The sequence below is a fragment of the Pleuronectes platessa genome, chromosome 17 (genome assembly GCF_947347685.1).
Source record: "Pleuronectes platessa chromosome 17, fPlePla1.1, whole genome shotgun sequence".
In the NCBI taxonomy this organism is placed as follows: domain Eukaryota; kingdom Metazoa; phylum Chordata; class Actinopteri; order Pleuronectiformes; family Pleuronectidae; genus Pleuronectes; species Pleuronectes platessa.
The window spans coordinates 11939966-11964379 of NC_070642.1; the positions used below are offsets into that span (position 1 = coordinate 11939966).

General features: G+C 40.7%; 3 protein-coding genes across 10 annotated transcripts in view; all 3 read right to left on the minus strand.

The window, feature by feature from the left end:
- The window catches only part of LOC128459733 (uncharacterized), a 54035-nt gene extending 31736 nt beyond the window's left edge, over window positions 1–22299 (minus strand). Inside the window, exons 1-4 of one of the 7 annotated variants that reach the window (XM_053444558.1) lie at window positions 22112–22299; window positions 21509–21577; window positions 20831–20952; window positions 176–233 (exon numbers count right to left, since the gene is read on the minus strand). In XM_053444558.1, coding sequence (XP_053300533.1) covers window positions 176–233; window positions 20831–20952; window positions 21509–21569 — 241 coding nt within the window. In that variant the 5' untranslated portion in view covers window positions 21570–21577; window positions 22112–22299. Of the gene's footprint in view, window positions 1–175; window positions 234–1049; window positions 1119–2016; window positions 2134–2279; window positions 2345–2456; window positions 2687–11492; window positions 11678–20642; window positions 20701–20830; window positions 20953–21508; window positions 21578–22111 lie in introns of those variants that run through there. The other 6 variants (XM_053444559.1, XM_053444562.1, XM_053444561.1 and 3 more) reach the window with 6 other exon arrangements.
- Window positions 5411–10817, minus strand: LOC128459739 (uncharacterized). Of its 2 annotated transcripts, none has more exons than XM_053444584.1 (6): window positions 10749–10817; window positions 9873–9930; window positions 9617–9757; window positions 7230–7271; window positions 6840–7031; window positions 5411–6640 (listed from the first exon to the last, which is right to left on the minus strand). In XM_053444584.1, exons 2-6 carry the CDS (start codon window positions 9916–9918, stop codon window positions 6297–6299), a joined length of 765 nt encoding a protein of 254 aa, XP_053300559.1. In that variant the 5' UTR covers window positions 9919–9930; window positions 10749–10817; the 3' UTR covers window positions 5411–6296. The 2 variants fall into 2 exon arrangements, with proteins under 2 accessions (XP_053300559.1, XP_053300558.1); XM_053444583.1 differs by having other exon boundaries at window positions 6840–7037.
- LOC128459740 (uncharacterized) lies at window positions 15319–20398 on the minus strand. The gene is made up of 4 exons (XM_053444585.1): window positions 20293–20398; window positions 17138–17179; window positions 16748–16945; window positions 15319–16548 (listed from the first exon to the last, which is right to left on the minus strand). The coding sequence occupies exons 1-4, from the start codon at window positions 20381–20383 to the stop codon at window positions 16205–16207; spliced, it is 675 nt and encodes a 224-aa protein (XP_053300560.1). The 5' UTR covers window positions 20384–20398; the 3' UTR covers window positions 15319–16204.
- Window positions 22300–24414: the final 2115 nt, after the last annotated feature.

A 24414-nucleotide genomic window follows, 5' to 3' on the forward strand; every position in this document is an offset into this window, starting at 1 on the left:
CCAATTGTTCATGAATGAGGCCGATTTGTTCCATAATGACCCCAGGGTCAATTTGGGCAGCTGAAGGGAGAGTAACAGGTTGAGGATGTTAGAATTTGAAAGGCAACATAGTTACTTTACAAACCACACAGGCCAACACAATAGTGAGAGTGTTAGAAATGCCATGTGTACTTACAGCTGGCCAAATTATTTTGCAGCTCCCCCTGTTCTTCTAGTGGCATATTTGGTGGCCTCTGAAACGCAAACAATAAAGCAGAAATAATACTAATCGAGCATTCTACTCATCATTATTATTCCTGGTTACTAGTTCCCAAGTCATGTATCTCTACTTAGCTCTTCTTCATCACAACTTCTTATAACCTGATAACTCACCGATTTTTTTATCTTATCAAACAAGTCCTTTCTCAGTCTGAGATCCTTGAGTCCGGGTAACACCTCGTGCAGATCCTCTCGAGTCAGTGACTGGATGTCACTGTCGGTTTCAAAACCTGCTTCTATATATAAATACAGTACGCAGGTGTTGAGCAGGTTGTTTTGTTGATAATGTTACAAAATCAGTCCATTTGAATTTCCCTTTCAGGTGTTCAAGTGTCTCTGAGGGAGGACTAAACCCTGACTGGTGCTTGTACAATAAAGCTAAAGTGAGGGAGCTGCTTCCAGCTTCACTATATACTGTGGTCAAGTTCTGACTATAAGGTGGAGCTGTTCTACCTTTAATTACCATGATTGCCGTGGCAACCTGTATTAGTTTTGTGTCTTAAAAATGTGGCAGAAGAAGCAGCAGGCTATTTAATGTACCGTCTTCATCATTAGCATAATCTTCAGAAGTGACTTCCTTAGCAAGCTCAAGTCTACACTCTTAAATGTTAATTTAGCACGTGTGTTGTTATATGGTGCTATGTTATTATACTTCTAATAAATATATTGGGTTACTTGCATCTGCTACATATTCTGGACCTACTAACAAAATATTGATCTTAACATTTTGGTCAGTATGGTGGTGGTGTGTGTGTTTCCTGTGGATATGCATGTTAGAAAAGTTCACTCACGTTTCAGGACGTCTGCTGCCTCTGGGGACATGATCTGTATTTCTTTCAGTAAATCTCCCATGGCTGCACCTGAAGAAAAAACAAACAAAAAACAAACGGATAAATAACAAGAACAGGTCTTTTGGAACAATGAACCTCTCTGTTCACGTCTTCCTCCCTCTCTCTTTCTCTCTTTCTCTCTCCCTCACCCCTCCCTTTCTCTCTCTCTTCCTCCTTCCTTCTCTCTCTCCCTCCCCCTCCCCCTCCCTTTCTCTCTCCCTCTTCCACCCTTCTTACTTTCTCCCCCACTTCCTCCCTTCATTAATCTCCCCTCTCTCTTTCCAACCCCCCTTTCTCTTTCTCCATCTTTCCCCCTTCTCCAACCCTTTTCCTCTCTCATTTTCTCTCCCCCTGTATCTTTCTCTCTCTACATCTTTCTGAAAAAATACCATAGTACACACACACACACTCTTTAACCCCATTTTTGTCGCCTATTCACTTTCTTGAATTCTCCAGATTTGGCCACAAGTGAAGGAGTTTAATTATCTCAGGGTCTCGTTCACGAGTGAGGGTGAGGTGGAGCATGAGATTGACAGGTGGGTCGGTGTAGCATCAGCAGTAGTGCAGCTGGTGTACAGGACTGTTTGTGGTGAAGAAGGAGCTGAGCCGCAGGGCAAAGCTTTTAATTTACCAGTTGATCTACATTCCAACCTTCACCAGCGCTCACAAGCTCGGAGCAGTGATGAAAAATTTAGGTTGTGAATACAAGAAGCCAAAATTAGTTTCCCCAGTAGGTTAGCTGTGGTTCAGCCATAGAGATATAGGGTGAAGAGTTTAGACATCTGGAGCTCAGAGTAGAACTGCAGCTGCAAAGGGACAGTGGAGGTGGTTCAGACATCTGGTAAGGATGCATCCCGGGCACCTTCCACTGGAGGTTTACTCGGCACAGACAACTGGGAGTATAACCTAGAGTAGATCCAGAACTCACTGGAGGAATTGCATGTCCCATCTGACCCGGGAGCATCTTGGGATCCCTCCAATTGAGGGCTAGAGTCCATGGCTGGGGAGGGGGACGTCTGCGGTGCCTCAACTTTTTCCCAATCTCCTATAAGGTAAAGACATTGGATGGATGGATGAATTCATAGTATCAACAAGTCAGTCAGACAACTGCAGAGCTATAGTTGGGCTAGTTGGGTCTGCACGAATCATTTACCACATCACAAGAGTGGGTCACGGAATAAGTAGGTGTACCTTGTTCTCCTTGTGGATGGTCTTCTCTTGTTGACAAAGATCTTATTGGGTACAAACTAAATAAACTTACATATCACAAAAACAAGACATAAACCAGTTGTGACTACCAAATGAACCTCACGACGTTACACTGGAGAAAATGGTGGACGGAAAAGAAAAGGAAAAAGAAACACTTACCTTTTTGATCCGAGTCACGAGACAGATGATTGACTCTAATAATCAATATATATTTAATATAAGAATAATCAATAACTGTCCAATAATTTTAAGGCATCAAGGGTTCGTCTCGTTGGCGATCAAGTGTTTCAGCAGAATGTGAGTCTGACCATGACTGTCAAGACAGAAGAGAAAGTGAAAGTTAGAATGTCGCCCTGCGTCATGTGTTAACGACGCTGCGAACGATCGTTGGTCAATGTGGCAGAGCTCAGCTGCGTTCACTCTCTTTATGACTTCGATATGTGTGTGTGTGTGTGTGTGTGTGTGTGTGTGTGTGTGTGTGTGTTTTGTGTTTTTTTCATATAATAAACCTCCAATGACATATTAGTATCATTATTACTACTAATTTATTATTGTTATTATTATTATTATTATTATTATTAACATTATTATTATAAACACTGTCATTGTTTACCAAGATGTGCGTCACAGACTTAATGTGGCATTATATATCATCTTCAGTAACACGTTTATGTTCCCATGTCGAGTGTAACCAGCAGAGAGCAGCACTGCACAACCTTTCAAGTCAAAGGGAAAGTTAACTTTATTGTCATTTCTTTCAAATGCACACGATGTATATACCGATGTGTGGATGCAGTGATACACTACTGCAAGACTTAATATTTATGTTATATATTATTTATCATATTATTTAATGACTTACTCTCCACTCTATTAACTTTGTGCTGCTTTAAAATGTGATTATATGATTGCTTGTAAAAATCAAGATCATAAATGGGAGGATGACAAAAACCAAACTGTGTGTTGGAGACATTTTCTGCAAAGGGATCATATGCTGGTTTTACTGGTTAGTACAGATTAAAGCTTCTGGTTCCAAACCTGCTGGCCGATCAGGGTCTTTCTGTGTGGAGTGCAGACATGGGGAGAGCGTCCATTAATTGGAGATCCAAAATTGCCCATAGGTGTGAATCTGAGTTTGTCTCATATGTCCTTCCTGTCATGGGTGTACCCTTTCTCTTTTGTGTGCACTGTGTGTATAAATCTGTTTCTCCCTGAAATGAGTGAGTCTAGAGTTCAGTCAGTTCCTCTTCTCAGACGAGCTTTCTGTTCTTTCCAAACACACAGCATCGCAGATGACGATGCTGAAGAATAAAGAAAAGCGAGGAGCGATGTAGAATCCAAGTCTAATGTCACTCAGCAGTTTGTCTGCAAGTGTTGGAAGCTGAGTGTTTTTTTTCCTCTCAGCTGTGACACTGTCAGTGAGTGAAGGGCTTTTCTCTCCTGTGTCAGACTTTCCTCAGGGGGCCAGGCAGCTCCCGGTGGTGCTTCTTAGTCTCCGTCATGTATGTTGATGGAATATGAGACAGTTTTGTGCAGATCGCTCTGCGTCGCTTGCTCTCTACGTGATGACATGCACCACTGAACATGTGCGACTGCTCCTTCATTGGCTTAGCGTTGGTCCTGTGCAGCTCACATGCTTTTGATATTTCACTTCAGTCTTTGAACCCTCTATAGTGGAACAAAACACAAACGTGGATTGTGTCAAAAGAAGAGATTAATGCTTTATTTACAACAGGAACAAAAGAAGCTCTTTGATATTCTCCTTCCTCTTTGGGAATACATGCATACAAAAAGAAGGTTACTTAGTCAAACATTTAACTGCAAAGCTTGTTCAGCAGAGTGGTTTCTTTTTTACAAGCAGTGGCAATCTTTAGCTGGAAGATGATAATTGGGTACCAGGAGTCTATGTGTTGGATCCAGTGGGCAGGAATCTCAACAGGCTGGTTTGGCCTCCGGTCTAACTGTTCACTGCAGATTTAAGGCTGGAGCCAGGATTTAAAACATACATGTGTCATTCTTCTTTGCTGGTCTTGTTTATGAGTGACAGGATTACAAGACTGGTTGGTCAGCATGGTGAAGTGGTGGCTGGCACTGTTGCCTTACAGCTAGATGGTTCCTGGTCCGAATCCCAGTGTCTTATACATTGTGGAGTTTGCATATTCTCCTTGTGTCTGAGTGGAATTTCTCCCAGTACACTAGCTTCATCCCACAGTTCAAAGGTGTGAATGTGATTGTGATGGTAGTTTGTTGGACTGGCAACCTGCTCAGGGTGATTTTTAATTATTGAAATTTAGTGAATTAGAAATTCAACATGATACACTTCGAAAAAGCTATCCTGCACTCTGATCTACTGGCTTCGTTTAAGGTCACTGCTGTAAATTTCTGTGCCAATGTTTTTTTGTGTCTAATTGCTCCAATATATTTCTGTCATTATATTTTATTTTGTACTTGTGCTGCCAAATACTTTGAATAACAGATAATTTTATATTTTTCTTCCACTGTTTTCACTTAAAAAAATATATATACACTTCTATCTGCTGTACCATAATTATAAAGGCTGTTAGTCTAATGCACTACTTTGTATAGCTGTCGTTATTTATCTTGAAATCTGTATTTATATTTTACTTAATACTCTGCCTTGGCTACTTGTGTCTTTCAATCACCTTTTACTTAAAATATTTGTATTGTCAGTTTATCACGTACTTCTCTACAGTGACAGCTTTGTAGTAGTTCTGGTGGCGAGACTTCCATCTCACCGCAGTGGACCTTCTTGACTAATTTTCAACTTTAATTATTCTTATGCTCTTGTGTGTGCTACTGGATGATTACATTTCCCTCGGGATCAACAAAGCATCCACCCATCCTTATTTTATCTTATCTTATAATCTTATATAATTCGGAGCCTAGTGGTGTAAATCCAATTGAAGGCCCTAATCATCCCCAATACTGAAAAACATTAGCTACACATATGCATATAACCACATAGTAATGTAAGTATGCATTTACTTAAGTACATTTATTAAACATTATGTCAGGTGAACTTCTTCAAAGTCTTAAATGAGTTGCATATAATATGAAACAAATACATTCTGAAGATAAACACTGAAGAATCATTCAGCCATTATGGTCATACCCATACTTGAAGTTTATTTTGTTTTATCATGTACAGTAATTATACATCATGTATTCTGAAGCATTCCATTATAAGCAGTTACAGCAAAATGTACATTAAAACAACCTTCATTTGCGAATCTATTCATTGTTTTGTCTCTCGTAGGTCAATACACAAAGTTGTCTGATCACTGAATGTGTAGCCTCTGCACTGTTAATCTCTTACTTAAAAACCATGACTGGTACAAAGACACAACACATTAAATGATGGCAACTTTAGAAAATTAACAGCAGACATGGAAAAAAAACTCAATTAATGTCATCTTCTCCTCTGTGATTTTAAAGTTATAACAATGTTCAACATACCTCTAATATATATTTAGCTCAAGATCTCATCTCATTTTCGTCCGCTTATCCGGGGTCGGGTCGCGGGGGGAGCAGCTCAAGCAGGGGGCCCCAGACTTCCCTTTCCCGGGCCACATTGGCTCAAGATCCATTAATAATAATTGTTTTCATTTTGTTTCTGATGTTGGAGCTCATACCATCCATTGCATTATTTATTTTTTTACCTCCATCAAAGTGGTTATGTTGTTTGTTTGTAAACAAGATTGTTATCCAGCCATGTGGTTCTCCAACTTTTTCTGTCATGCCCCACTTTGGAGCTAGAATTTTTTTCATGAATTCAATCATCATCACTTTGTTACAAAGATGATAAAGCTCAGCCAAAAAGTACACATGCATGTGACTGGGGTGTAATGTTTCTAAGGATCTTCTTAATTTGTTGGGTCTTATAGAGTTTTCAGACATAAATACACACTGGTCTCTCCTCATGTCCTACCGCCTTGACTGTGATTTGTTTACTGCTCCGCCGTTAATATTAGTTCCGCCTCACATTTTCCCCTCGTGGCCGCGCGCCCCACCTGTTGTGCCTCCACGCCCATCCTCCACGCCCGACTTCTTCAGGCTAGGAAGTTTTGGCATACTAATACCCCAACGAGAAGTACTTGCACTGGTAACTGAACTTCTATGATCACTGTGCTTCAGTAATTCTTGTTTTATCCCAGAGACAGCAGTTTCATTTAGTTTGCACTCCAGTAACCCACGTAAGTTCTCATGGTAGAAAACACTGACCTGCAAGACAATATTCCTGTCATCAATCGATGTATTTGAACACAGTGAGGACCTGGACTCACATACGTGGTGCATTTTCACCAGAATGACGGGTTTGTCACCTGTGGAGGAGAAAAAAGGATATATATTTCATGTAGACAGGATATAATCAAGACATTTATATTTCTTTGAATTCTGAATTTAAAAGACTATGTTAGTAATATATCAATATCCTAGCAACTAAATGTTGATTGCGTACATCTTACATTTCATTTATTGAGCTTCCTGTTCAAATGAATTTGGCTGCAAAAAGGCCCTCACCTGGGACACCACTCATCGCTGCCTTCACGTCCCACTCAATGCGTGACGTGATTGGACAGAAGACAATAATAATCTGGCTGTCCTGAGAGTTTTCCAAAAGCCGAACGTCGCCCTTAGTGGCGCGCTTCACTTGATCCATCAGCTGTGTATGGGCGCCAAAGGTTTGACCTCTGACAACCATCTTGTACTTCACTGTGATTATAGGAAGAAAAAAGGTTGTGAAGCTGACACGTGTACAATTACAAGAATCGAGTGATCTTGCTATGAGTGAAGTATAAATTGTAAGCTCCCATTTTTATAAATAAGACCCAGTTAATCAGACCTTTTTTACTACTTCTACTACAAGTAATACTGTGCTGCTACTGCTGATTGTTTAATTATTCAACGTACCTTCCTGAAAGTAGTGTGGTGACGTCCTGGCGTTTGAGTCTCCTAATTAGAAAAACAGAACCACAGTTGTTTGTATTCTTTTTACCAATTGGAGTCAGGTTTGTTTATATTAAACAAATGCTCCCAAGATGTTGAATTTGAGGTTCTGAAATAATATCATACACACACACTTACATACTTTAACACCATTTTGTCGCCTATTCACTTTCTTGAATTCTCCAGATTTGGCCACAAGTAAAGGAGTTTAAGTGTCCCAGGGTCTCGTTCAGGAGTGAGGGTGAGGTGGGGCATGAGATTGACAGGTGGGTCGGTGTAGCATCAGCAGTAGTGCAGCCGGTGTACCGGACTGTTTGTGGTGAAGAAGGAGCTGAGCCGCAGGGCAAAGCTTTTGATTTACCAGTCGATCTACATTCCAACCTTCACCTGCGCTCACAAGCTCTGAGCAGTGATTGAAAAATGTAGGTTGTGAATACAAGAAGCCAAAATTAGTTTCCCCGGTAGGTTAGCTGTGGTTCAGCCATAGAGATATAGGATGAAGAGTTTAGACATCTGGAGCTCAGAGTTGAACTGCAGCTGCAAAGGGACAGTGGAGGTGGTTCAGACATCTGGTCAGGATGCATCCCGGGCAACTTCCACTGGAGGTTTACTGGGCACAGCCAACTGGGAGTATAACCTAGGGTAGATCCAGAACTCACTGGAGGAAATTTATATCCCATCTGACCTGGGAACACCTTGGGATCCCCCCCAGTACGAGCTAGACCCCATGGCTGGGGAGGGGGACGTCTGGAATGCCTCAATTGCGACCCAACCTCCCATAAGGTAAAGACATTGGATGGATGGATGAATTCATAGTATCAAAAAGTCAGTCAGACAACTGCAGTGATCAATCAAATGACGCACATCGACTAGTTGGGTCTGCACGACTCAGTTACCACGTCACAAGAGTGGGTCACGGAATAAATAGATGTACCTTGTGCTCCTTGTGGATGGCGACCTCTTGTTGATAAAGATCATATTGGGTACAAACTTAACTGTGACATAGTAATAACTATAATACACATTATATATTAAATACATAATGTTTATAAACATGAAAATTAAATATTGCTTCTTCCTGTTAATGATGACGTTTCTCACGCACTTAAGATACAATGACACCAAAATAAAACAGAAGTATAACCTTTGTAGCCCTCTCACTCGAATCTGGTTTGACTAAATTACTTTTATAGAATGTCCCTTTAACGTATAAAAGTTACTGCATGGGTTGTGAAATGGTGAGAGCTACGAAATATATTTTCTGGAATGGTGTACACTAAACACAACTCAAAGATGACTCTGGCTAAGATGCCAAGAGGCCTGGTTAGTCTATTAATGTAACTATACTGGCAATGAGCATTGATTTCCCATGCAGTATATTTCAACTGTAACTATAGCCCTTATTCAATATGAAACAATACAATCAACATGAAAAAACATTGGAAAGACAAGATTTGAGAGCAATATTAATCCGTTTTATTTCTAAACAATATAACTCAGCTCTCTTTTTCATTTTACCTTAGATTGACCCATGAACACATGAAAACACAGATTTATAACCCTATACTAATACCCCGGGGTTTTTTGAAAGATTCAGTTACTGGTACCAGTGTTGGCGCGCTTGTTGGAGCTCATACAGAAATCCTCTTCAAAAGAAAAGTCCATATACTCACACCCGAATCAGGCAAAAAAAATGAGACACGGTAAACTCCTTGAAAAGGCAACCTCTTCCAAGAGGCAGCAACACGATCAGGAACCCGTCTAGATGCTCGGTCCAACACCAACTCCTCTGCTGCAGCACGTGGCAAAGTCCGTCCTTATCCTGGCCTCTCCCGTACACGCAGTTGGTTATGCTCACCGCTAGCAAAACAGTCCCGTACTCGTGGTCAGCTTGCGTTAGCCCCTTAGCAAAAAGCCACAGTTCTAAAGCACGCTCGTTTACACTCTTAAGCAAAATAAACAAACCCTCACGCAAACGCCCGGTTGCAAACGGTTAATAGTATAACTGTTCTTCAAGTTAACTTTAAGTTTTCTTCCATATAACATAGTCTCTTCAGCATCTTTCCGCAGCTTCTTTCTCTCCCGCCCCCCTGACCATCCGACAGGTTAATCCCCAATGGCAAATACAATGATTGACACCTGCCTGAACAAATCCAACCCATAAAAATAAACTGAGGGGTTCAAAGGCTCTTTAAAACATAGGACGTTTCTATATCTAACACAAACTTCCCCAAATTAAACAGATACATGTCAACAACATCATTACCATTTCAGGCCCACATTAGTGACAATTTAGCATAAACTGTACATGTAGGAAAACCTAATTTAATCAAATTAGAAGGGCGCTACACCTTCATCAGCTTTTGAGTACGGCTGCCTTGTGTTGATGTTCTTCAGTCGGTTCTCATCATTAAGGAGGAGCTGCACATATTCCAATTGTTCATGAATGAGGCCGATGTGTTTCATAATGACCCCAGGGTCAATTTGGGCAGCTGAAGGGAGAGTAACAGGTTGAGGATGTTAGAATTTGAAAGGCAACATAGTTACTTTACAAACCACACAGGCCAACACAATAGTGAGAGTGTTAGAAATGCCATGTGTACTTACAGCTGGCCAAATTATTTTGCAGCTCCCCCTGTTTTTCTAGTGGCATATTTGGTGGCCTCTGAAACGCAAACAATAAAGCAAAAATAATACTAATTGAGCATTCTACTCATCATTATTATTCCTGGTTACTAGTTCCCAAGTCATGTATCTCTACTTAGCTCTTCTTCATCACAACTTCTTATAACCTGATAACTCACCGATTTTTTTTATCTTATCAAACAAGTCCTTTCTCAGTTTGAAATACTTGCGTCCGGGTAACAGCTCGTGCAGGTCCTCTCGAGTCAGTGACTGGATGTCACTGTCGGTTTCCAAACCTGCTTCTATATATAAATACAGTACGCAGGTGTTGAGCAGGTAGTTTTGTTGATAATGTTACAAATGCAGTCCATTTGAATTTCCCTTTCAGGTGTTCAAGTGTCTCTGAGGGAGGACTAAACCCTGACTGGTGCTTGTACAATAAAGCTAAAGTGAGGGAGCTGCTTCCAGCTTCACTATATACTGTGTTCAAGTTCTGACTATAAGGTGGAGCTGTTCTACCTTTAATTACCATGATTGCCGTGGCAACCTGTATTAGTTTTGTGTCTTAGAAATGTGGCAGAAGAAGCAGCAGGCTATTTAATGTACCGTCTTCAGCATTAGCATAATCTTCAGAAGTGACTTCCTTAGCAAGCTCAAGTCTACACTCTTAAATGTTAATTTAGCATGTGTGTTGTTATATGGTGCTATGTTATTTTTACTTCTAATAAATATTTTAGGTTACTTGCATCTGCTACTTTTTCTGGAATTATTAACAAAATATTGATCATATCATTTTGGTCGGTATGGTGGTGGTGCGTGTGTTTCCTGTGGATATGCATGTTAGAAAAGTTCACTCACGTTTCAGGACGTCAGCTGCCTCTGGGGACATGATCTGTATTTCCTTCAGTAAATCTCCCATGACTGCAGCTGAAGAAAAAACAAACAAAAAACAAACAGAAAAGTAACAAGAACAGGACTTTAAGAACAATGAACCTCTCTGTTCACATCTTCCCCCCCCCTCTCTTCCTCCCTCCCTCTTTCCCTCTGACTTTCTCTTTCTACCTCCACCTCCACCTACCCCATCTCTTCCTCCCTCCCCCTAACCCCTCCCTTTTGCTCTCTTTTCCTCCCTCCTTTTATCTCTCCCTCTTCCTCTATCCTTACTTTCTCCCCCTCTTCCTCCCTTCATTAATCCCCCCTCTCTCTTTCTGACCCACTTTCTCTTTCTCCCTCTTTCCCCCTTCTCCAACCCTCTTCCTCTCTCTTTTTCTCTCACCCCGTATATATTTTTTTTCGTCCCTTCATTACCCCCCCCCCCCCCCCCCCATTTCTATTTCTCCCTCTTACCCCCTTATCCAACCCTCTTCCTCTCTCTTTCTCTCTCCCCCGGTATCTTTCTCCCCCTCTTTACCACACGTCCCTCCCCACGTTCCTCCCTGTCCTTCTGCCCCCCTTCCCCCTCTGCCTCTCTCTTTGACTTAATGATTTTGATAACATATTACAAAAAACAGACATAAACCAGTTGTGACGACATAATGAACCTCACGACGTTACACTGGAGAAAATGGTGGGCGGAAAAGAAAAGGAAAAAGAAACACTGACCTTTTTTATCCGAGTCACGCGACAGATGATTGACTCTAATAATAAATATATATTTAATATAAGAATAAACAATAACTGTCCAATAATTTTAAAGCATCAAGGGTTCGTCTCGTTGGCGATCAAGTGAGTCTGACCATGACAGGCAAGACAGAAGAGAAAGTGAAAGTCAGAATGTCGACTTGAATCATGTGTTAACGATTACGCAAGATAATGATATGTCCGGTGACATATCATTATCACTAATAATTCATTATGATTATTATTATTATTATAAACACTGTCATTGTTTACCCAGATGTCCGTCACAGACTTAATGTGGCATCATATATAATCTTCAGTAACACGTTTATGTTCCCATGTCGAGTGTAACCAGCAGAGGGCAGCACTGCACAACTTTTCAAGTCAAAGGCCAAGTCAACTTTACTGTCAATTCTGCCAAATGTACACGATGTATATACCGCCTCTCTCTGATCCCGGTGTACAGAACATAAAAGCTAGTACATAGTACAACAATGTATGCAGTCATATGGCACATGGTGGATTATAGGATGAGAGAAGTGCAAACAGGAATAGTGCAACAACTGAAAAAATACTTCATGGGAAGTATTGTAATATTATGATAATATTGCACCGCTACATTTTGTTAGGCTTTTGTAAAATGATATCCTTCTTTCTCAATACAGACTCTCAGTGTGTGGATGCAGTGATAAACTACTGCAAGACTTAATATTTATATAATATGTTATGTATCATATTATATAATGACTTACTCTCCACTCTATTAAATTTGTGCTGCTTTAAAATGTGACTAAATGATTGCTTGTAAAAATCAAGATCATAAATGGGAGCATGACAAAGACCAAACTGTGTGTTGGAGACATTTTCTGCAAAGGGATCACATGCTGGTTTTACTGGTTAGTACAGATTAAAGCTTGTGGTTCCAAACCTGCTGGCCGATCAGGGTCTTTCTGTGTGGAGTGCAGACATGGGGAGAACGTCCATTAATTGGAGATTCAAAATTGCCCATAGGTGTGAATCTGAGTTTGTCTCATATGTCCTTCCTGTCATGGGTGTACCCTGTCTCTTGTGTGTGCACTGTGTGTATAAATCTGTTTCTCCCTGAAATGAGTGAGTCTAGAGTTCAGTCAGTTCCTCTTCTCAGACGAGCTTTCTGTTCTTTCCAAACACACAGCATCGCAGATGACGATGCAGAAGAATAAAGAAAAGCGAGGAGCGATGTAGAATCCAAGTCTAATGTCACTCAGCAAGTGAAGGGCTTTTCTCTCCTGTGTCAGACTTTCCTCAGGGGGCCAGGCAGCTCCCGGTGGTGCTTCTTAGTCTCCGTCATGTATGGTGATGGAATATGAGACAGGTTTGTGCAGATCGCTCTGCGTCGCTTGCTCTGTACGTGATGACATGCACCACTGAACATGTGCGACTGCTCCTTCAACGGCTTAGCGTTGGTCCTGTGCAGCTCACATGCTTTTGATATTTCACTTCAGTCTTTGAACCCTCTACAGTGGAACAAAACACAAACGTTAATTGTGTCAAAAGAAGAGATTAATGCTTTATTAACAACAGGAACAACAGAAGCTCTTTGATATTCTCCTTCCTCTTTGGGAATACATGCATACAAAAAGAAGGTTACTTAGTCAAACATTTAACTGTAAAGCTTGTTCAGCAGAGTGGTTTCTTTTTTACAAGCAGTGGCAATCTTTAGCTGGAAGATGATAATTGGGTATCAGGAGTCTATGTGTTGGATCCAGTGGGCAGGAATCTCAACAGGCTGGTTTGGCCTCCACTCTAACTGTTCACTGCAGATTTAAGGCTGGAGCCAGGATTTAAAACATACATGTGTCATTCTTCTTTGCTGGTCTTGTTTATGAGTGACAGGATCACATGACTGGTTGGGCAGCATGGTGAAGTGGTGGCTGGCACTGTTGCCTTACAGCTAGATGGTTCCTGGTCCGAATCCCAGTGTCTTATACTTTGTGGAGTTTGCATGTTCTCCTTGTGACTGAGGGGAATTTCTCCCAGTACACTACCTTCATGCCACAGTTCAAAGGTGTGAATGTGAATGTGATGGTAGTTTGTTGGACTGGCAACCTGCTCAGGGTGATTTATTTATCGAGTACAAATGTCACATTTATAATAATTAAAATGTAGTGAATTACAAATTCAACATGATACACTTCAAAAAAGCTATCCTGCAGTTTGATGTACTGATTGGCTTCACTTAAGGTCACTGCTGTAAATTTCTGTGTCATTGTTTTTGTGTCTAATTGCTCCAATATAGATCTATTTTATTATTATTATTATTACCTCTATTTATTTTGTACTAGTGCTGCCAAATACTCGAATGGGTATCAATAACTGATCATTTAATATTTTTCTTGCACAAGGAGAACAACAGAAGCTCTTTGATATTCTCCGTTCTTTTTGGGAATACATGCATACAAAAAGACGGTTAGTCAAACATTTAACTGCAAAGCTTGTTCAGCATAGTGGTTTCTTTTTTACAAGCAGTGGCAATCTTTGGCTGGAAGATGATAATTGGGTATCAGGAGTCTATGTGTTGGATCCAGTGGGCAGGAATCTCAACAGGCTGGTTTGGCCTCCAGTCTAACGGTTCACTGCAGATTTAAGGCTGGAGTCAGGATTTTAAACATACATGTGTCAGTCTTACTAGATGGTCTTGTTTATGAGTGACAGGATCACATGACTGGTTGGGCAGCATGGTGAAGTGGTGGCTGGCACTGTTGCCTTACAGCTAGATGGTTCCTGGTCCGAATCCCAGTGTCTTATACTTTGTGGAGTTTGCATGTTCTCCTTGTGTCTGAGTGGAATTTCTCCCAGTACACTACCTTCATGCCACAGTTCAAAGGTGTGAATGTGAATGTGATTGTAGTTTGTTGGACTGGCAACCTGCTCAGGGTGATTTATTTATCGAGTACAAATGTCACATTTATAATAATTAAAATGTAGTGAATTACAAATTCAACATGATACACTTCAAAAAAGCTATCCTGCAGTTTGATGTACTGATTGGCTTCACTTAAGGCCACTGCTGTAAATTTCTGTGTCATTGTTTTTGTGATCTAATCTGTCTAATTGCTCCAATATAGATCTATTTTATTATTATTATTATTACCTCTATTTATTTTGTACTAGTGCTGCCAAATACTCGAATGGGTATCAATAACTGATCATTTAATATTTTTCTTGCACTGTTTTCACTTTTTTTTTTAAATACACTTCTATCTGCTGTACCACAATTTTGCAGGCTGTTAGTCTTATCTGCATAACTTTGTATAGCTGTCGTTATTTATCTTGAAATCTGTATTTATATTTTACTTAATACTCTGCCTTGGCTACTTGTGTCTTTGATTCGGCTTTTAAATAAAATATTTGTATCTCCATTAGCACGTGCACCTTTGTAGTAGTTCTGGTAGCGAGACTTTCATCTCACCGCAGTGGACCTTCTTGACTAATTTTCAACTTTAATTATTCTTATGCTCTTGTGTGTGCTACTGGATGATTACATTTCCCTCGGGATCAACAAAGCATCCACCCATCCTTATTTTATCTTATCTTATAATCTTATATAATTCGGAGCCTAGTGGTGTAAATCCAATTGAAGGCCCTAATCATCCCCAATACTGAAAAACATTAGCTACACATATGCATATAACCACATAGTAATGTAAGTATGCATTTACTTAAGTACATTTATTAAACATTATGTCAGGTGAACTTCTTCAAAGTCTTAAATGAGTTGCATATAATATGAAACAAATACATTCTGAAGATAAACACTATAGAATCATTCAGCCATTATGGTCATACCCATACTTGAAGTTTATTTTGTTTTATCATGTACAGTAATTATACATCATGTATTCTGAAGCATTCCATTATAAGCAGTTACAGCAAAATGTACATTAAAACAACCTTCATTTGCGAATCTATTCATTGTTTTGTCTCTCGTAGGTCAATACACAAAGTTGTCTGATCACTGAATGTGTAGCCTCTGCACTGTTAATCTCTTACTTAAAAACCATGACTGGTACAAAGACACAACACATTAAATGATGGCAACTTTAGAAAATTAACAGCAGACATGGAAAAAAAACTCAATTAATGTCATCTTCTCCTCTGTGATTTTAAAGTTATAACAATGTTCAACATACCTCTAATATATATTTAGCTCAAGATCTCATCTCATTTTCGTCCGCTTATCCGGGGTCGGGTCGCGGGGGGAGCAGCTCAAGCAGGGGGCCCCAGACTTCCCTTTCCCGGGCCACATTGGTTCAAGATCCATTAATAATAATTGTTTTCATTTTGTTTCTGATGTTGGAGCTCATACCATCCATTGCATTATTTATTTTTTTACCTCCATCAAAGTGGTTATGTTGTTTGTTTGTAAACAAGATTGTTATCCAGCCATGTGGTTCTCCAACTTTTTCTGTCATGCCCCACTTTGGAGCTAGAATTTTTTTCATGAATTCAATCATCATCACTTTGTTACAAAGATGATAAAGCTCAGCCAAAAAGTACACATGCATGTGACTGGGGTGTAATGTTTCTAAGGATCTTCTTAATTTGTTGGGTCTTATAGAGTTTTCAGACATAAATACACACTGGTCTCTCCTCATGTCCTACCGCCTTGACTGTGATTTGTTTACTGCTCCGCCGTTAATATTAGTTCCGCCTCACATTTTCCCCTCGTGGCCGCGCGCCCCACCTGTTGTGCCTCCACGCCCATCCTCCACGCCCGACTTCTTCAGGCTAGGAAGTTTTGGCATACTAATACCCCAACGAGAAGTACTTGCCCTGGTATCTGTACTTCTATGAACACTGTGCTTCAGTAATTCTTGTTTTATCCCAGAGACACCCTTTTCATTTAGTTTGCACTCCAGTAACCCACGTAAGTTCTCATGGTAGAAAACATTGACCTGCAAGACAATATTCCTGTCATCAATCGATGTATTTGAACACAGTGAGGACTTGGACTCACATACATGGTGCATTTTCACCAGAATGACGGGTTTGTCACCTGTGGAGGAGAAAAAAGGATATATATTTCATGTAGACAGGATATAATCAGGACATTTATATTTCTTTGAATTCTGAATTTAAAAGACTATGTTAGTAATATATCAATATCCTAGCAACTAAATGTTGATTGCGTACATCTTACATTTCATTTATTGAGCTTCCTGTTCAAATGAATTTGGCTGCAAAAAGGCCCTCACCTGGGACACCACTCATCGCTGCCTTCACGTCCCACTCAACGCGTGACGTGATTGGACAGAAGACAATAATAATCTTGCTGTCCTGAGAGTTTTCCAAAAGCCGAACGTCGCCCTTAGTGGCGCGCTTCACTTGATCCATCAGCTGTGTATGGGCGCCAAAGGTTTGACCTCTGACAACCATCTTGTACTTCACTGTGACTATAGGAAGAAAAAAGGTTGTGAAGCTGACACGTGTACAATTACAAGAATCGAGTGATCTTGCTATGAGTGAAGTATAAATTGTAAGCTCCCATTTTTATAAATAAGACCCAGTTAATCAGACCTTTTTTACTGCTTCTACTACAAGTAATACTGTGCTGCTACTGCTGATTGTTTAATTATTCAACTTACCTTCCTGAAAGTAGTGTGGTGACGTCCTGGCGTTTGAGTCTCCTAATTGGAAAGACAGAACCACAGTTGTTTGTATTCTTTTTACCAATTGGAGTCAGGTTTGTTTATATTAAACAAATGCTCCCAAGATGTTGAATTTGAGGTTCTAAAATAATATCATACACACACACACACACTTACATACTTTAACACCATTTTGTCGCCTATTCAATTTCTTGAATTCTCCAGATTTGGCCACAAGTGAAGGAGTTTAAGTGTCCCAGGGTCTCGTTCACGAGTGAGGGTGAGGTGGGGCATGAGATTGACAGGTGGGTCGGTGGAGCATCAGCAGTAGTGCAGCCGGTGTACCGGACTGTTTGTGGTGAAGAAGGAGCTGAGCCGCAGGGCAAAGCTTTTGATTTACCAGTCGATCTACATTCCAACCTTCACCTGCGCTCACAAGCTCTGAGCAGTGATTGAAAAATGTAGGTTGTGAATACAAGAAGCCAAAATTAGTTTCCCCGGTAGGTTAGCTGTGGTTCAGCCATAGAGATATAGGATGAAGAGTTTAGACATCTGGAGCTCAGAGTAGAACTGCAGCTGCAAAGGGACAGTGGAGGTGGTTCAGACATCTGGTCAGGATGCATCCCGGGCAACTTCCACTGGAGGTTTACTGGGCACAGCCAACTGGGAGTATAACCTAGGGTAGATCCAGAACTCACTGGAGGAAATTTATATCCCATCTGACCTGGGAACACCTTGGGATCCCCCCCAGTACGAGCTAGACCCCATGGCTGGGGAGGGGGACGTCTGGAATGCCTCAATTGCGACCCAACCTCCCATAAGGTAAAGACATTGGATGGATGGATGAATTCATAGTATCAAAAAGTCAGTCAGACAACTACAGTGCTCAATCAAATGAAGCACATCGACTAGTTGGGCCTGCACGACTCAGTTACCACGTCACAAGAGTGGGTCACGGAATAAATAGATGTACCTTGTGCTCCTTGTGGATGGCGACCTCTTGTTGATAAAGATCATATTGGGTACCAACTTATCTGTGACATAGTAATAACTATAATACACATTATATATTAAATACATAATGTTTATAAACATGAAAATTAAATATTGCTTCTTCCTGTTAATGATGACGTTTCTCACGCACTTAAGATACAATGACACCAAAATAAAACAGAAGTATGACCTTCATCAGCTTTTGAGTACGGCTGCCTTGTGTTGATGTTCTTCAGTCGGTTCTCATCATTAAGGAGGAGCTGCACATATTCCAATTGTTCATGAATGAGGCCGATGTGTTTCATAATGACCCCAGGGTCAATTTGGGCAGCTGAAGGGAGAGTAACAGGTTGAGGATGTTAGAATTTGAAAGGCAACATAGTTACTTTACAAACCACACAGGCCAACACAATAGTGAGAGTGTTAGAAATGCCATGTGTACTTACAGCTGGCCAAATTATTTTGCAGCTCCCCCTGTTCATTCAGCGGCATATTTGGTGGCCTCTGAAACGCAAGCAATAAAGCAAAAATAATACTAATTGAGCATTCTACTCATCATTATTATTCCTGGTTACTAGTTCCCAAGTCATGTATCTCTACTTAGCTCTTCTTCATCACAACTTCTTATAACCTGATAACTCACCGATTTTTTTATCTTATCAAACAAGTCCTTTCTCAGTTTGAAATCCTTGCGTCCGGGTAACACCTCGTGCAGATCCTCTCGAGTCAGTGACTGGATGTCACTGTCAGTTTCCAAACCTGCTTCTATATATAAATACAGTACGCAGGTGTTGAGCAGGTAGTTTTGTTGATAATGTTACAAAATCAGTCCATTTGAATTTCCCTTTCAGGTGTTCAAGTGTCTCTGAGGGAGGACTAAACCCTGACTGGTGCTTGTACAATAAAGCTAAAGTGAGGGAGCTGCTTCCAGCTTCACTATATACTGTGGTCAAGTTCTGACTATAAGGTGGAGCTGTTCTACCTTTAATTACCATGATTGCCGTGGCAACCTGTATTAGTTTTGTGTCTTAGAAATGTGGAAGAAGAAGCAGCAAGCTATTTAATGTACCGTCTTCAGCATTAGCATAATCTTCAGAAGTGACTTCCTTAGCAAGCTCAAGTCTACACTCTTAAATGTTAATTTAGCATGTGTGTTGTTATATGGTGCTATGTTATTTTTACTTCTAATAAATATTTTAGGTTACCTGCATCTGCTACTTTTTCTGGAATTATTAACAAAATATTGATCATATCATTTTGGTCAGCATGGTGGTGGTGTGTGTGTTTCCTGTGGATATGCAGTTTAGAAAAGTTCACTCACGTTTCAGGACGTCAGCTGCCTTTGGGGACATGATCTGTATTTCCTTCAGTAAATCTCCCATGACTGTACCTGAAGAAAAACAAACAAAAAACTAACAGAAAAGTAACAAGAACAGGACTTTAAGAACAATGAACCTCTCTGTTCACATCTTCCTCCCCCCTCTCTTCCTCCCTCCCTCTTTCCCTCTGACTTTCTCTTTCTACCTCCACCTCCACCTACCCCATCTCTTCCTCCCTCCCCCTAACCCCTCCCTTTTGCTCTCTTTTCCTCCCTCCTTTTATCTCTCCCTCTTCCTCTATCCTTACTTTCTCCCCCTCTTCCTCCCTTCATTAATCCCCCCTCTCTCTTTCTGACCCCCCTTCTCTTTCTCCCTCTTTCCCCCTTCTCCAACCCTCTTCCTCTCTCTTTTTCTCTCACCCCGTATATATTTTTTTTCCTCTCTATGTCTTTCTCCCCCAACCACCCCCCCCCCCCCCGTTCCTCTCTGTTTTTTTGCCCCCTTTCCCCATCTGCCTCTCTCTTTGACTTGTTTTTTATAACATATTACAAAAACAAGACATAAACCAGTTGTGACGACATCCCATCTGACCTGGGAACACATTGGGATCCCCCCCAGTACGAGCTAGAGACCATGGCTGGGGAGGGGGACATCTGGGATGCCTCAATTGCGACCCAACCTCCCATAAGGTAAAGACATTGGATGGATGGATGAATTCATAGTATCAAAAAGTCAGTCAGACGACTACAGTGCTCAATCAAATGAAGCACATCGACTAGTTGGGCCTGCACGACTAATTTACCACACCACAAGAGTGAGTCACTGAATAAATAGATATACCTTGTGCTCCTTGTTGATGGTGACCTCTTGTTGACAAAGATCCTTTTGGGTAAAATCTTAATTCTGATATAGTAATAACTATAATACACATGATATATTCAAAACATAATGTTTATAAACATGAAACTGAAATATTACTTCTTCATGTTAATGATGAGGTTTCTCACACACTTAAGATACAAAGACACCAAAAAAAAAAAAGAGGTATGACCTTTGTCAGGTTTTGAGTACGGCTGCCTTGTCTTGTTGTTCTTCAGTAGGTCAACATTATCATTAGGAAGGATCTCCCAACTTTTCAATTGTGACTTCAAAACAAAAGTGAAAGAGTTAGAAATGCTATGTTTACTTACAGCTGGTCAAATTATTTTGCAGCTCTCCCAGTTCTTCTAGCAGCATATTTGGTGGCCTCTGAAACGCAGACAATATAACAGAAATAATACTAATCGAGCATTCTACTCATTCCTGGTTACTAGTTCCCAAGTCATGTATCTCTAATTAGCTCTACTTCATCACAACTTCTTATAACCTGTTAACTCACCGATTTTTGAATCATCTCAAACACGTTCTTTCTCAGTTTGAAATCCCCGGCTCTGGGTAACAGCTGGGTCAGATCCTCTCGAGTCAGTGACTGGATGTCAGTGTCGGTTTCCAAACCTGCTTCTATATATAAATACAGTACGCAGGTGTTGAGCAGGTAGTTTTGTTGATAATGTTACAAAATCAGTCCATTTGAATTTCCCTTTCAGGTGTTCAAGTGTCTCTGAGGGAGGACTAAACCCTGACTGGTGCTTGTACAATAAAGCTAAAGTGAGGGAGCTGCTTCCAGCTTCACTATATACTGTGGTTAAGTTCTGACTATAAGTTGGAGCTGTTCGACCTTTAATTACCATGATTGCCGTGGCAACCTGTATTAGTTTTGTGTCTTAGAAATGTGGCAGAAGAAGCAGCAAGCTATTTAATGTACCGTCTTCAGCATTAGCATAATCTTCAGAAGTGACTTCCTTAGCAAGCTCAAGTCTACACTCTTAAATGTTAATTTAGCACGTGTGCTGTTATATGGTGCTATGTTATTTTTACTTCTAATAAATATATTGGGTTACTTGCATCTGCTACTTTTTCTGGACTTTTTAACAAATTATTGATCATATCATTTTGGTCAGTATGGTGGTGGTGTGTGTGTTTCCTGTGGATATGCATGTTAGAAAAGTTCACTCACGTTTCAGGACGTCAGCTGCCTTTTGGGACATGATCTGTATTTCCTTCAGTAAATCTCCCATGACTGCACCTGAAGAAAAAACAAACAAAAAACAAACGGATAAATAACAAGAACACTTTTAGAACAATGAACCTCTCTGTTCACATCTTCCTCCCCCATCTCTTCCTCCCTCCCTCTTTCTCTCTGACTTTCTCTTTCTACCTCAACTTACCCCATCTCTTCTTCCCTCCCCCTAACCCCTCCCTTTCACTCTCTTTTCTTCCCTCCTTCTCTCTCTCCCTCTTCCTCTCTCCTTACTTTCTCCCCCTCTTCCTCCCTTCGTTAATCCCCTCTCTCTCTTTCTACCCCCCTTCCCTTTCTCCCTTCCCCCCCCCCTCTCCAACCCTCTTCCTCTCTCCCCCTGTATCTTTCCCCTCCCCCCCCCCCCCCCGTTTCTCCCTGTCCTTCTGCCCCCCTTCCCCCTCTGCCTCTCTCCATGACTTGATGATTTTGATAACATATTACAAAAACAAGACATAAACCTTTGTGACTACCGAATGAACCTCACGACGTTAAACTGGAGAAAATGGTGGACGAAAAATAAAAGGAAAAATAAACACTGACCTTTTTGATCCGAGTCACGCGACAGATTATTGACTCTAATAATCAATATATATTTAATATAAGAATAATCAATAACTGTCCAATAATTTTAAGGCATCAAGGGCTCGTCTCGTTGGCAATCAAGTGTTTCAGCAGAATGTGAGTCTGACCATGACAGTCAAGACAGAAGAGAAAGTGAAAGTTAGAACGTTGACTTGCGTCATGTGTTATCTTATTATCATTACTAATAATTAACTAATTTGATTATTATGATTATTATTGTTATTATAAACACTGTCATTGTTTACCCAGATATATATCATCTTCAGTAACAAGTTCATGTTCCAATGTCGAGTGTAACCAGCAGAGGGCGGCAGTACACAACTTTTCAAGTCAGAGGCCAAGTCAACTTTACTGTCAATTCTGCCAGGTGTACACGATGTATATACCGCCTCTCTCTGATCCCCGGTGTACAGAACATATAAGCTAGTACATAGTACAACAATGTATGCAGTCATACGGCACATTGTGGATTATACGATAAGAGAAGTGTAAACAGGTATAGTGCAAAAACTGAAAAAAGACTTAATGTGAAGAAATGTAATATTATTCATAATATTGCACTGCTGCATTTTGTTAGGCTTTTGTAAACATGATATCCTTCTTTCTCTATACAGACTGTCAGTGTGTGGATGCAGTGACAAAAACAAGACATAAACCAGTTGTGACGACAGAATGAACCTCACGACGTTACACTGGAGAAAATGGTGGACGGAAAAGAAAAGGAAAAAGAAACACTTACCTTTTTGATCCGAGTCACGCGACAGATGATTGACTTCAATAATCAATATATATATATATATATATATAATATATAAGAATAATCAATAACTGTCCAATAATTTTAAAGCATCAAGGGTTCGTCTCGTTGGCGATGAAGTGCGTCTGACCATGACAGGCAAGACAGAAGAGAAAGTGAAATTAGAATGTCGACTTTCGTCATGTGTTAACGACGCTGCGAACGATCATTGGTCAATGGGGCAGAGATCAGCTGCGTTCACTCTCTTTATGACTTCGATGTGTGTGTGTGTGTGTGTGTGTGTGTGTGTGTATGTGTGTGTGTGTGGGGTGTGTGTGTGTGTGTGTGTGTTTGTGTGTGTGTGTGTGTGTGTGCGGGTGAGTGAGTGAGTGAGAACCTCCGGTGACATGTTAGTATCATTATGTCTACTGATTAGGGCCCGAGCACTTACAGTGGGAGGCCCTATTGAAATTGTAATAATTGTTATTATTATTATTATTCAGGCAAAGTAGTTGGCTTTTTGAGGGCTTTAACCTGCTCAAATGACGATGCTGGAGAATAAAGAAAAGCGAGGAGCGATGTAGAATCCAAGTCTAATGTCACTCAGCGGTTTGTCTGCAAGTGTTGGAAGCTGAGTTTTTTTTTTCCTTGAAGCTGTGACACTGTCAGTGAGTGAAGGGCTTTTCTCTCCTGTGTCAGACTTTCCTCAGGGGGCCAGGCAGCTCCCGGTGGTGCTTCTTAGTCTCCGTCATGTATGTTGATGGAATATGAGACAGTTTAGTGCAGATCGCTCTGCGTCGCTTGCTCTGTACGTGATGACATGCACCACTGAACATGTGCGACTGCTCCTTCATTGGCTTAGCGTTGGTCCTGTGCAGCTCACATGCTTTTGATATTTCACTTCAGTCTTTGAACCCTCTATAGTGGAACAAAACACAAACGTTAATTGTGTCAAAAGAAGAGATTAATGCTTTATTTACAACGAGAACAACAGAAGCTCTTTGATATTCTCCTTCCTCTTTGGGAATACATGCATACAAAAAGAGGGTTACTTAGTCAAACATTTAACTGCAAAGCTTGTTCAGCAGAGTGGTTTCTTTTTTACAAGCAGTGGCAATCTTTAGCTGGAAGATGATAATTGGGTATCAGGAGTCTATGTGTTGGATCCAGTGGGCAGGAATCTCAACAGGCTGGTTTGGCCTCCAGTCTAACTGTTCACTGCAGATTTAAGGCTGGAGTCAGGATTTTAAATCAACAAGTGTCATTCTTCTTTGCTGGACGTGTTTATGAGTGACAGGATCACATGACTGGTTGGGCAGCATGGTGAAGTGGTGGCTGGCACTGTTGCCTTACAGCTAGATGGTTCCTGGTCCGAATCCCAGTGTCTTATTCTTTGTGGAGTTTGCATGTTCTCCTTGTGTCTGAGTGGAATTTCTCCCAGTACTCCATCTTCATCCCACAGTTCAAAGGTGTGAATGTTTATAATTATTAAAATTTTGTGAATTAGAAGTTCAACATGATATTT

What these genes read in the sequence shown, in the direction of transcription:
- LOC128459739 (XM_053444583.1), bottom strand. Translation starts at nt 9,918, where the DNA reads ATGCCACTAGAAAAACAGGGGGAGCTGCAAAATAATTTGGCCAGCT. An exon ending in GTACTCAAAAGCTGATGAAG is followed by an intron (nt 7,272 to 9,616) that starts GTGTAGCGCCCT and finishes TTTTCTAATTAG; the next exon opens with GAGACTCAAACGCCAGGACG. An exon ending in AGCGATGAGTGGTGTCCCAG is followed by an intron (nt 6,641 to 6,839) that starts GTGAGGGCCTTT and finishes TCTCCTCCACAG; the next exon opens with GTGACAAACCCGTCATTCTG.
- LOC128459740 (XM_053444585.1), bottom strand. Translation starts at nt 20,383, where the DNA reads ATGTGTATTATAGTTATTACTATATCAGAATTAAGATTTTACCCAAAA. An exon ending in CCATCAACAAGGAGCACAAG is followed by an intron (nt 17,180 to 20,292) that starts GTATATCTATTT and finishes CTTTCCAATTAG; the next exon opens with GAGACTCAAACGCCAGGACG. An exon ending in AGCGATGAGTGGTGTCCCAG is followed by an intron (nt 16,549 to 16,747) that starts GTGAGGGCCTTT and finishes TCTCCTCCACAG; the next exon opens with GTGACAAACCCGTCATTCTG.